We start from the raw sequence: 12,451 nt of genomic DNA, 5'->3' as shown, positions 1-12,451 counted from the left end.
TAGCTTGTTTACTGAGGAAGCCATCATTGTTGAGGCCGGGATGTGAGAAGCGCATTACTTTGAGCCACTCGCGGCAGGCAGGACACGAATCAGTCAATACAGTGAAGTACAGTTGCAACAAACTGAAATATCGGTCCCTTCAGTTCATTATAATCGTAGTTTATCGCATATTTTCCACCCACCGACGGGGAAATTCATTTTGATTAATTTCATTTCATCGTAAACATACTATCTATCTATCTGTCTGTCTGTCTGTCTGTCTGTCTGTCTGTCTACCTATATATTTCAACAGTAACTGTTTCATCTTTGCGTACGTTTTATGTCTAGTGAACTACCCGTGAAGGTCCGGGTTAGAGTATTGATCTTCAGTAACCCATGCTTGTCGCAAGAGGCGACTAACGGGATTGGGTGGTCAGGTTCGCTGACTTGGTTGACACATGTCATAGGTTCCCAACTGCGCAGATCGATGCTCATGCTGTTGATCACTGGATTGTCTGGTCCAGACTCGATTATTGACAGACCGCCGCCATTTAGCTGGAATATTGCTGAGTGCGTCGTAAAACTAAACTCACTCACTTGCTGCAAAATGCAAAAGAATCTCCTGAAAATGAAACACAGGAAAACACAGAGCGCGTCGAGTCAGATGCGCCCATTTATTGAGAAGAGAATGAGAGGTAATGTTAATGATAATCACTACTATGTATTCCTCCCCGATTATTTTGTCAAGTGCATGTTGGTTTAGAATCCAAGATCCTTGCTCACACCTCCGGAATATTGGACCCAATGAGCTGCCAGTCTGTGACACAAACCAAGGTCTCACTAACATATAGCCAAGTGCTGATTATGGCTAGGCCATTAAAACAATAATTCAACACAAAACATATATTTCTTCGGGTTTTTTATGATTCAAACGTCTTGTGATGTGTATGTATATCTAGTATACACAAGCATGTAAAACAACTGCCGAGAAATATGTGACGACTGGGCAGTTCTAGTGGCCATATATACTATTCCAAAAAAAAATGCATAATCCATAAATCTGTTGCGAAAATGTTGTATTTTTAAACATTTATAACTCGTCCACATATAGAGTTTAGTACATGAAGTTTTACATCAGTTTAGAAGAAGGTCATGTCTATACAACCGAATAGATAATTTAAGTTAACGGAGACCTTGAGCGCGACGGTGACGACGTAGCACGGTCCCGACGTCGGGTCTCCTGGCTCCCAGTCCAATCGCTCTCAACCTGTTCCGTACCGTTTTTACTGGATATCCTCCGAACTCCAGGCACCCTGGCTGTTGTGCTCTCACCCGAATTTAAAAGATTTATCATCAAATGTTGATCCTTTAAGCTACACATAAGTTTGGAAGAAATATATTTCGCAGGTCTCGATAGTGCTTTAACACAAAAAACACATATTATTCATCTTCGACCTGGTTGCTATTACATTTTACACATTTAATTTCACTTGGATTTAAATTTTTACTTTTACGCTCAGAGTTTACATTGAAATCATGCAAGGAGATCCTGAGTTTACAAAAAGCTTTTCTCAAAGATTTGTCATACAGTTAAATACTTTTCTGGCGCTAATAACGATTTTACAAGAGCGTAATGAGAAAGATATTTGGATGAGTGTACAAAAGAATGCCAATCTTGGTAAAATTTGTCTTGTAGTCTTTGTTTAAGATGAAATTATACATCTTTTTATCACCGACATCCTGTGATATCAATGCATAAGAGAACCCACACATGAAAAGAATATTTCTAGTATCAAACACCCAGCTATTTTTACCTTTGTCATCTAATTGTTTTAACATAACATAACATTGATACGGGTATCTATAAGCATCCATGCGTATTAACTTTATCCACTATCTGACTGCTCTTTATAATTGTGTTGAAACAAACATAGAATATCTACCTGTTTCGCCAAGAATCGCTTTGTTGGAAGCATATTTACCGACACCTAAATATGACGTTTGTATTTTCTCTATAGATTCATGATATTTTACACCCCAAATTTCAGAACCATATAATAGAATGGGTGCAATCTTATTATCAAAAATAGAAGAAGCTCCATTAAATGATATAAAATCATTTTGCATGAACAAATTATATACAGGCATTATTGCTTTAGATGCTTGAAGTGCTAACTGCTTACATGCTGTAGACCATACTAATCTAGAGGACATCATCAATCCTAAATACTTATAATATCAAACTATCTTCATAGTTGTATTACAATATGTCCATTTTTCAAATCTATTTACAATACCGCCAATTCTAAAAACAATCACATTAGATTTATCTAAGTTCACCGTTAAGCCCTATTTGGAGCAATAAGACTGTAACACATTTAATTGCTTCTGTAAGCCACTAACTGAATAAGATAACAAAGCAATATCATCTGCAAAAACACTAAGCTGGTGACAACCAAAACCAAATCATGAATGATTGAAAACCTATATCACAATGAAATTGCAACACGTCTATGTTATATATATAAAGCATTTTCGATTCCGATTCTATTCCAAGTATAAATATGTTTATGGATTAAAATCAAATGGTGATGATATCAGGTGTTTGTAAAAAGGTCTGTGTATCCTGATCCACAGGTCGCCTCCGTCATAAACACATGCAAAGGTAAGTGAATATTACACCTGAAGAAAAACAAAGACACACATCGCAAATGATACAGACAAAATGGGACCGTTCATAATTTATGGCGGGGTGGGGGTTGATGATGATGTTAAAGAGCGAGGTTCTTGATTCAATATCGGAAGAAAACACTGTACATATTTCACAAGTATTATTGTGTCTGATACAAAATGAGCTGTTGCTGACTTGCTGGGAACTTAAATTCTAGATTTAACAACAATTTTGTAGTGTCCGGCCGAATTTACTAAGCCTTGGCTCTGTGGCTCAAAGTCGTTCTGTGTCCCGGGGACGAGCGATATGGAGAATACCCTCAGGATTCCAGCGAAAAAGAGATGAATCTCGGGTTTTGCAACAGTCTCGCCGAGACAGACTCTCCTTCCGGCAGAGAATGGAAGCCAGCTTTCTGGCTTGGGGCCCATCTTCCCATCTGAGTCAAGGAATCGTTCAGGTTTGAACGTATTGACGTCCTCCCATCGGTCAGGGTCAAAGTGCAAAGCGTCGTGGTTGATGAACACCATTGTTCCCTTGGGAACATCGTATCCACCTGGAACAGCCCAACGTCACCATTACGTATTGCCTCGTTCATTAACAAACATCACTGGTACGCTGGCATGAATGAAGTCAATTTCATTATTAATAACAATTCTACTTATATTATCAGCGTCGCCCACCTCTGCGGATTTGTATACGAACTGGTCGAAGCAACATGCTTGATGCGACTGAGTGGCGGTTAGATCTGGATGATTGCGCGTCATCGATGCCCCGATCAATACCATATAATTGTCTGATCAAAACCTGCCGTATCCAAATTGCACAGTTCGATGCTTCTGGTGTCCAGAAGATTTACAAACTGCCGTCATATAGGACACGTAAGTAGGTCACGGCACTTCGCAGACCTTAGTACTTCTGGTGACAAACAACGTTGCATACCTTTTCGAAAGGTCTCATGTTTGACAGTAAGGAACCGATAATCCTTGCAGGAATACCAAATTTCCGATCTAACCATTCCCAAATTAGCCAACTATTACGACTGTCAACACCTGTGACAGACAAGCATTGTTATACACTTGGTCTTGTCTAGTAAAGTCATATTTTGCGTTCGTACAATTTGGAACCACAACTGGTTCTTGAATATACGCTTGTCACCGGAAATGTTTTACCGGAAGTAGCGACTCGCGAGACTTGCGGCCCCTATAGCTGGCATATTGCTGAGTACGGCGTTACACAGAGACACACCCAGAACAAACGTGCCGGTACCTGACATATGACCGACTGTCACGTTTAGCAGCAAACAAACATTCATCTGCATTATAAACCTACCTGCAGACAATCATCGTCAGCCGTTTCACCCGAAATGATACTGTTATACTCATGTCCTTAACACTGAAAGCAAAATAAAGAAATACCTACCAACTGTGGTATCACAAAGGGTGGAGTGAGGAACACCCACAGGAACGACTGTCCGCATCCTCATAACTTCATGCACCACTGCATCGGTGTATGGCAATTTGTCCCTGTCCGAAACGTGGACGTTCAGATCAGGATCTGCAACCACAGCAAATCCCAGAATGATGGAAGTGAGTGAGTGAGTTTAGTTTTACGCCGCACTCACCAATATTCCAGCTGTATGGCGGCAGTCTGTAAATAATCGAGTTTGGGCCAGACAGTCCAGTGATCAACAGCATGAGCTTCGTTCTACGCAACTGGTATACGATGACATGTGTCAACCAAGCCAGCGAGCCTGACCACCCGATCCCGTTAGTCGCCTTGTACGACAAGCATGGGTTACTGAAGATCAATTCTTGCCCGCATCTTCACGCTTACAGAATTATGGAAATAAGGAGTCCAGGAGACATATATGGACTATTCCCCTGGAGCAATATTCCCGTAGTTTAATAAATGTGTAATGGGTCTAATAAGGATCTGATGACACATAGAACAGAATAGTAAATGTTTCTGTTGAAAGACTTGACCACCTTGTCATAATGTGGCAACAGTTTCATGAAAATAATGTTTACTGATGTGTTATACAATGAAAAGGGGAATAAATGTTATGAATGACCCAATGCATAACGGTTCATGTTTTATCATCAAAGATGGTGAAGACCAGAGCATATCTCACTGCCTTCGCTGGTCACGGTAATGTATCCCATATAAACCATTACGAGTGATATGCAACAAGATTCTGCAACATTTAAACAGACTTTCTTGCAACCCACCAATAACTGAGTCCACCTCTTTCTGAACCTTCTTCTGAATGTCAGGGTGTAGAGCCATTGCCAGGAGACACCAGTGGAGCGTGTTCCTCGTGGTGTCTGTACCAGCTGAAACGTTAGATGGATAAATGATATTTACTGTTAAATAAATTAACATTGAGACAGGCTAGATTTCTGACGGACGGTTTAAATTTACAGCTAGCCAGACCGATGGTCGGGTCAAAAACTTAGACAACATTTTCCATACATCTGAGTAATTTTGTTAGGATTGTCTTGTTAGGTCAAATCCATTTTGGGCTGGTAACATTTTGAAGTTACCAGCCCTGATGTCTGGCTGGGTACTTGGCTTATTTCATACACTGTAATATATACATTTTACTATTCTGATGCTGCAATCAAGAAAGAATTTACAGACATAGACGTTAACACTTGGTAGATGTTGTCAAGGAAGGTTTTATGGACGGTCATCAAATGAATTCTTGTAAGCCATTAGATACGTATGTACCAGATAGTTGTGCAAGATTCATGACCAGCCATCACCAAACGTGTCCGAACTCATCTTAATGACGCAGCCATCGCTATTTCAGCATTGTGATTCCGACCTATATACTGTAGTCATATCTACTAGACCAATGGCTGTGGTACGATGTGTGCTATAAGCATCCAGTACCCCATGGATGACTCAACGAGGCAGAATTTATGCCTGCATATATACTGGACAAAATAAGTTAGGGATATTGGTATTTTCATGATTTATATTTTATCAGTGTGTCAGTGAATAAATAGATCATTATTCATAATTTCAAAATTTACATATATCCCTAACTATTTTTGTCCAGTATATAACAATGGTATATTGATGAGCTGACGTTGTTCAATAACAGTCAGATAGCCTCTTTCTTTACACTGATTTAATGGCTGACGATTTCACTATGCAGAGACTCGTTATGCGTGCCAAAGTATAGCTCCAAAATTCCTGTCTCGTGCGTCAAAAGCCGTAACTGGATTTTAATAGTCTGGTACCTCCCGTGGGAGGATGGGAGGATAACATAAACAAATTATTTAAAATATTCAAATCTCTAGGAAAGCTCACTGACAGAATGAGTTCGTGAGTATGCTCTTCACTTATAGTATAGCTTCTGACAAGTTTTATGGTAGAGACGTCTTGCAAATTTCAAAATATGACGCCTGACATGTTGATGTCTGATGCAATTGCCTAATTCGACTTATACACCACGTTCTCGTGTATATTTTTCAGGTGAATAATTTACTTGCCTTTACGTGTGTTTGTGACAGTTATCGATTGTGATCGTTTTTGTGACAACAATGAGTGAGTATGGATTTACGCCGCTTTTAGCAATATTCCCGCAATATCACAGCGGGGGACACCAGAAATGGGCTTCACACATTGTCCCCATGTGGGGAATCGAACCCGGGTCTTCGGCGTGACGAGCAAACGCTTTAACCACTAGGCTACCCACCGCACCTTTGAGACATGTTCTGTGTCAGAATCTCTACACGGATCTACCGTTTCATGGTCGGTGTGTGCACCAGGTGGTTTTACTGTTATTAGCATATCAGAGCATACTGTAATGCTTGGACAGAGTAATGTCATCCTCATCTTCCCATGTCTCCCCTCGAACTCACCGAAAACTAAGTCAAAGATGGTCTGGACCATGTGTGTGTTTGTCATCTGGGACATCAGGGTCGGGTCGTCATCCTCTTCGGCCTCTTTCTGCACCAGTATCAGAGCATCTGTGAAGTCCCGGACCTCATCTGTGACAGCAGCAACAAACTCACTGTTGAGTTCAGATCTAAGACTGTTTTGTCAAGTAAAATATATTTATCAAAGGCCCACTTTCATAAAGGGATGATAGTCCCATGATCATCGTACTTTAACATCGACTGGCAATAGTCGCAGTTCTAAGTAAAGCAAGGTTATTGTACCTTCGTATTGTATCGTCTCGTATCGTATTAACGCAAATACTGGATTCATGTATTTATCTGTCCTTTCAAGGGGTGTTATTTCCGAGAACCCATGACCATTAAGAACCATAAAAAAGGTGTCGACAGCTTTCATTTACACAGTGAAAAATGAAATCCCTAATATCCAATAATATGACTGAAATCTTATTGCCTTTGTGTGGCATATCTGGAACTGATGGACACTGTCCTTCTAATCCTTGATATTCTCCAGGGTATACGTTCCGATAAATCTCAACTAGTACCTGGATGTATCTACGGCTCGGCCCGATAATTGCATTACCTCCCTTTGCTGGCTCCGCATTCTCACAGTAGTCAATAAAATAAGCCGTTACAACCGAGCTTGCAAGTGTGGGCGAAGATGGCAGCCGCAGCCGCGAAGGTTTGCTCGCCGTGCGACTCAGATTTAAGGGGAAAATCATACTGACAAACTGACAGGTCTGAAACCTTCAAAAAATATATGCAAGTACTCTTTCTTCCTCTTTCAGGGTACCTCTGCAACGATTGTATTGCCAAGTGTAATCGGTTAGATGAAACAAGCGGAAGTGAGTTATGATAGAAGCCTTGTGACTGGTACGCTCGACTTCCAAGATAAGTTTAGATCAGTACATCGAGATGAAGATGGTGAGTCACGCGACATTCCGCGGATGCACTGTGGGACTGTAAACATGGCGACCGTTGTCGGATCGCTGTTTCATTGTGAGTCGAGCTGAGACATTTGTTCCGTCGAAATAGTTTAACGTAATGCTTTCACCAGTGATGTTAGGCGAGTGAAGCAAGGGCAAACCAAGAAACGGGTTGCTACGTAGTTAGTTGTACCGAAGAAGACTGTACCAGGCAATGACGACTGACATCGGTCACAACGGGTACGTTTGATTTCGAGGGGGCAGACTAGGATGGCGTCCTGACGTCAATACAGTGTGACGTAATGCAACTCGACTGTCATTACCTTTTTTGAACGTTTCTTTGTGGCCTGCAATTTCTGTCTTAATTGCGTCTTTCATCTTTCCAACGTTACGTAGGACACGTCTGAATCTTGGTGTTGGACACAATTGCAGAAGGGGAATTGCGTCTTCAAGAAACCCATCCCCGGCGTCTTCAAACAAGGCGTCTAGATTGCCGACGTATGTTTTATAGTTTTCAGACTCTGTAGATTGGCTAAAATGAAACATCATGGTAATTCCAAAACGTCAAAAGCTATTGCTTGCACCTGTCAGACTAAATATTTTATCCCTAACAACACAGCTAATTACAGATTTAATGTTTACTGTTGTGTTCAGTAAAATCATTGAGTGAAATGCTTCAATTCCGTCAGCCTGATTAGGGTGAGGGTGAAAAGATAAAAGGCATGTGTTCTTAACTGGTAATATCAGCAAAAATACGGAAAAAAATATACTATTTTGTTGATCATGTATATTACTTTTATCTGTGGTAGGATAACAGTCAAAGGTTAAACGACCTGATTTTATTGAACAACATTCCTGTTATCAAGTTGGAGACCGCCAGTGATAAGTAGGGGAAAGGATCAAAAGCTTCTTGTTCCTTTCTCATCAACTTTGTGGTGATGTTGAGTGACTGGGATACTTTCCGGCTCAAACTTTCTCCCTTTACATAAAGCCTACAATACAAAGGAAGCGGTATTATTACCCATATGGTGAAACATAACCAGTGTCATACATATCATATGTGTACATGTGCACATATCACATTTTCCTACCAACCATTGTTTCTGTATTTCGTCGTCTGTGACGTCATTAAACAATTGAACGTCACGTAGATGGAAGAGGGCCGTCACACTTGCTTACCGTGTTTTATTACCTACGAAGGCGAAAATATCGGGTTCATATTTTTCATACGATGCCCTAAGCCAAAAGATCACTTTGTCATGGTGACGTGACGTCATGAACAATGCCATGACGTCACATTTCTTCTATGACGTTGCGTTCAACATGCGTGTATCCATCCTATGTTTAAAAGTAGATTGGGGTTTATTTTCCTCAATTTGATGACTTCGGTAATAAACAGAATATTATATTCGTGCCCATATCATATATGTTTACCACATTCGTGCCTCAATATCGGTATATCCCTCGATCTCGCTCGGGAAATACCAACATATAGGCACTCGTGTCGTAAACATAGTATGACATGGGCTCTCATATAATATCCTCTATATACTGCACAAGTGTACATGAATAAAATGGATAATAAAGAAATTATTACACTCGAGCAAGTGTGTCATGTGACTTATACAAAACTCGTGCAAAATTATGTATTCCCCTCGCTTTCGCTCGAGAATTTCCCACTTGTTTCTATAAGTCGTATGGCACTCATGCTTGTGTAATAATCTCTACTTATGTATTCAAACGTTTATAGTCAACATTCTACTTTTACCTGTTTCAGGGATTAATCTTTGCTATGGTATGGTTTCACACAAAAATATGATGATAATATACATGCTTTAGTACCATACTTTACCATCATTTCTAAAGAAAATTAAACTTCATTACAAATTGAACTTCTTCAGAATTATATTGCTGATATTTCCCGTGAGACGTTTTGTTTTCAGTGGCCTATGATGGTGCCTTTACAACCCAGGCAAGTTATTCAATCTTCTCTTCAGCTCCAAACATTTGTTTCAGATTGGATCTCCTCAAAGATAGGATTATAATATGTATACTTCAAGCGCGCATTCGGGCTTTGTGTAACTGTGCATCATGAGAGGAATTAGTAAATTCGTTCACTCATTCATTCATTCAAAGTGAAAATTTACCTGAGTGCTTTGGACGTTAGTTTCCTGTGCCTCTTCCACGTTGGTCCGTAGGATGCTTGGAATATGCCTTTTCTTCCATCAGATACTGTATCAGCTATTGATACATAGATACATTAAATTAACCCGTACTGCCGACGTAACTACTAAGGAAGCCGTTCCCGCAAGCGGTATTACGGCAACGACTTTCGTGAAAGTACGCGAGTTATAGTCATCATGGTGCCCAGAATTACAGTTTATCTGCCTCCACAGTTTTACGACAAATACAAAATAGCTTAACAACAAAATAGTTTGCCAAATATCGTGGAGAAAAGGGTTGTATGGCTAACTACGACTTACAGATAAAACGTCACCTTTATCCATGCCTAAATACGTGATACGTAAATTGCGATGTACAGACCATTCAATACTCGTGAACAATCGGGTTAGACCTGATCTACAGTAACCCATGCTTGTCGTAAGAGGCGACTAACGGGATCGGGTGGTCAGGCTCACTGACTTGGTTGACACATGTCATTGTATCCCAACTGCGTAGAGTGATGCTCATGCTGTTGATCACTGGATGGTCCAGACTTGATTATTTACTGACTGCCGCCATAAAGCTGGAATATTGCTGAGTGCGGTGTAAAACTAAAGTCACTCGCTCACTCATAATAAAAAAAATTTCAAGTAAAGATATTGCCATGTTTGGCTGGTATGGTTTCTTACCAGAGTGGTTAGTGGATAGCCTAGTGGTTAAAGCGTTCGCTCGTGACACTAAAGACACGGGTTCGATTCCCAAATTGGGAAAAAATGTGTGAAGCCCATTTCTAGTGTCAGCCCCCCGTGACATTGCTGGAATTTAGCTAAAAGCGGCGTAAAACTAAATTCACTTACTCACTCTTACCTGAAAATATGTCTGGCCTCCCTGCGAAGTCTGCATGTTTTGTAATGAGAGCCTCCGTCACAACGTCGATCCGACTCAGAATAATTGCAGTGCGAGTGCCTGTGAAAATATATAATTATGACGTTCACTTCTTCTGAGAACCAGTGAAGGTCGTGTTAGAATATTGATGTTCAGTAACCCATGCTTGTCGTAAGAGGGATCGGGTGGTCAGGCTCGCTGACTTGGTTGACACATGTCTTCGGTTCCCACTTGCGCAGATCGATGCCCATGCTGTTGATCACTGGATTGTCTGGTCCAGACTCGATCATTTACAGACCGCCGTCATACAGCTGGAATATTGCTGAGTGCGGCGTAAAACTAAACTCACTCACTCACTCTTCTGAGAAAGGGGGGCGGTGAAGTAGCCTAGTGGTAAAGGCGTTCTCTGGTCACGCCGAAGACCCGGGTTCGATTCCCCACATGGGTACAATGTGTGAAGCCTATTTCTGATGTCCATCGACATGATATTTTTGGAACATTGCTAAAACGCAGCGTAAAACAAACCACACTCACTCATTCTACTGAGAAAAAACAATGATTTCACCGATAATACTTCACAAATCAAATCATGAAAGGTGGTTAAGCATTTGCGTGCGTTGGAAGGACTTCTGTTGTTTCCTTGTTGAAACAGACACCCACTTTTGCAAAATTGCACAACTCCCATCCACCACTCATGTCAACCCAACCATTTCACGCAATCACAGTATGAACGCTGACTCAGCAATCACGCGTAAATCAACCATTCCATGACTACAATGTTACACCATCCATTACAACAACAGACTACAACAACCACTTGATATCACAGATAACATAAACAAATTATTTAAAATATTCAAATCTCTAGGAAAGCTCACTGAAAGAATGAGTTCGTGAGTATGCTTTTGACTTTCAGCAATATCACGGAGGAGGACACCTAAATTGGGCTTCACACATTGTACCCATGTGGATTCGAACCCGGGTCCTCGGCGTGACGAGCGGCCGCTTTAAACATGAGACTACCCAACCACCACCACCACCCCAGACATTGAGATAGGGCTGTATACATTATACATGAACAGAAATAGTGTACTGATAGTGACATCACCTGAAGTGTCTTTCTGTAACCCTGACCTCCCCCGATTGGGCAATCTGATTTTACGCGAAGGGAAATATTTCACTTTATGACAGTCTGTCACTGCAATTGGCCTTCAGCTACCCATGCTTGTCGTAAGAGGTTACTAACGGGATCGGGTGGTCAGGCTCGCTGACATGGTTGACACATGTGGTATCCCATTTGCGTAGATCGATGCTCATGCTGTTCATCACTTGTCTGGTCCAGACTCGATTATTTACAGACCGCCGCCATATAGCTGAACTACACGACGGGTGTTACAACAAGTCTTAATACGTCAATGTCGTTAAACCGGCAAACCTACCGATCTTAATCTTCATAACTGGCCCATACTTCCTGCTGAAAGCACGCAGTTGCCGGAACAGAAGAACTCCTCGTATCTCTAGAGAACAAAAAACGATATTATATTTCAAAATTCACAAAAAAATATCACAACGAAAATAATGGATCAGACCTTGTCACGTCCATGCAAAACAAAAAACAACTGGGATGTTGGCCATCTGTTGTCCAGGGCACATGAAAGTTAACAAATCCAACATTAGAAAGGTAAAGTGTACATCTATCATTTCTTATAGGTGTATAATGCCAATATACGGAATAAGACGGACTTCAACATAATTCCATTACCGCGAAGGTTTCCAATCAATGGCCATCCCTTGGGTCCTGGTGGTAGGTTGTATCGTTTCTTGAAGAGATTATAGGCGATCACTCCAACCACACTCCCAACAACAAGAGCCTGGGTTATCACAGACTGCGGCCACAACTGAGTTAAACAGTCAAACAT

The 12,451-nt window shown here is 41.0% G+C and overlaps 2 protein-coding genes across 2 annotated transcripts in view; one reads left to right on the top strand and one right to left on the bottom strand.

Annotated features, from left to right (window-relative positions):
• LOC124272502 (steroid 17-alpha-hydroxylase/17,20 lyase-like) overlaps positions 1-12,451 on the top strand; it is a 316,834-nt gene that overhangs the window by 254,986 nt on the left and 49,397 nt on the right. The window lies entirely within an intron of this gene.
• LOC124272540 (cytochrome P450 2J4-like) overlaps positions 1-12,451 on the bottom strand; it is a 19,195-nt gene extending 6,744 nt beyond the window's left edge. Inside the window, exons 1-8 of the mRNA XM_046707750.1 lie at positions 12,295-12,451; positions 11,972-12,049; positions 10,515-10,613; positions 6,523-6,651; positions 4,879-4,983; positions 4,070-4,204; positions 2,905-3,203; positions 577-601 (exon numbers count right to left, since the gene is read on the bottom strand). Coding sequence (XP_046563706.1) covers positions 577-601; positions 2,905-3,203; positions 4,070-4,204; positions 4,879-4,983; positions 6,523-6,651; positions 10,515-10,613; positions 11,972-12,049; positions 12,295-12,451 — 1,027 coding nt within the window. The remainder of the gene's footprint in view (positions 1-576; positions 602-2,904; positions 3,204-4,069; positions 4,205-4,878; positions 4,984-6,522; positions 6,652-10,514; positions 10,614-11,971; positions 12,050-12,294) is intronic.

Source organism: Haliotis rubra, unplaced genomic scaffold, assembly GCF_003918875.1.
Source record: "Haliotis rubra isolate DU_JTF1 unplaced genomic scaffold, ASM391887v1 Scf170, whole genome shotgun sequence".
NCBI lineage: Eukaryota > Metazoa > Mollusca > Gastropoda > Lepetellida > Haliotidae > Haliotis > Haliotis rubra.
Note: the sequence above shows the minus strand (reverse complement) of the source record. Positions and strands in the feature narration are given on the sequence as shown.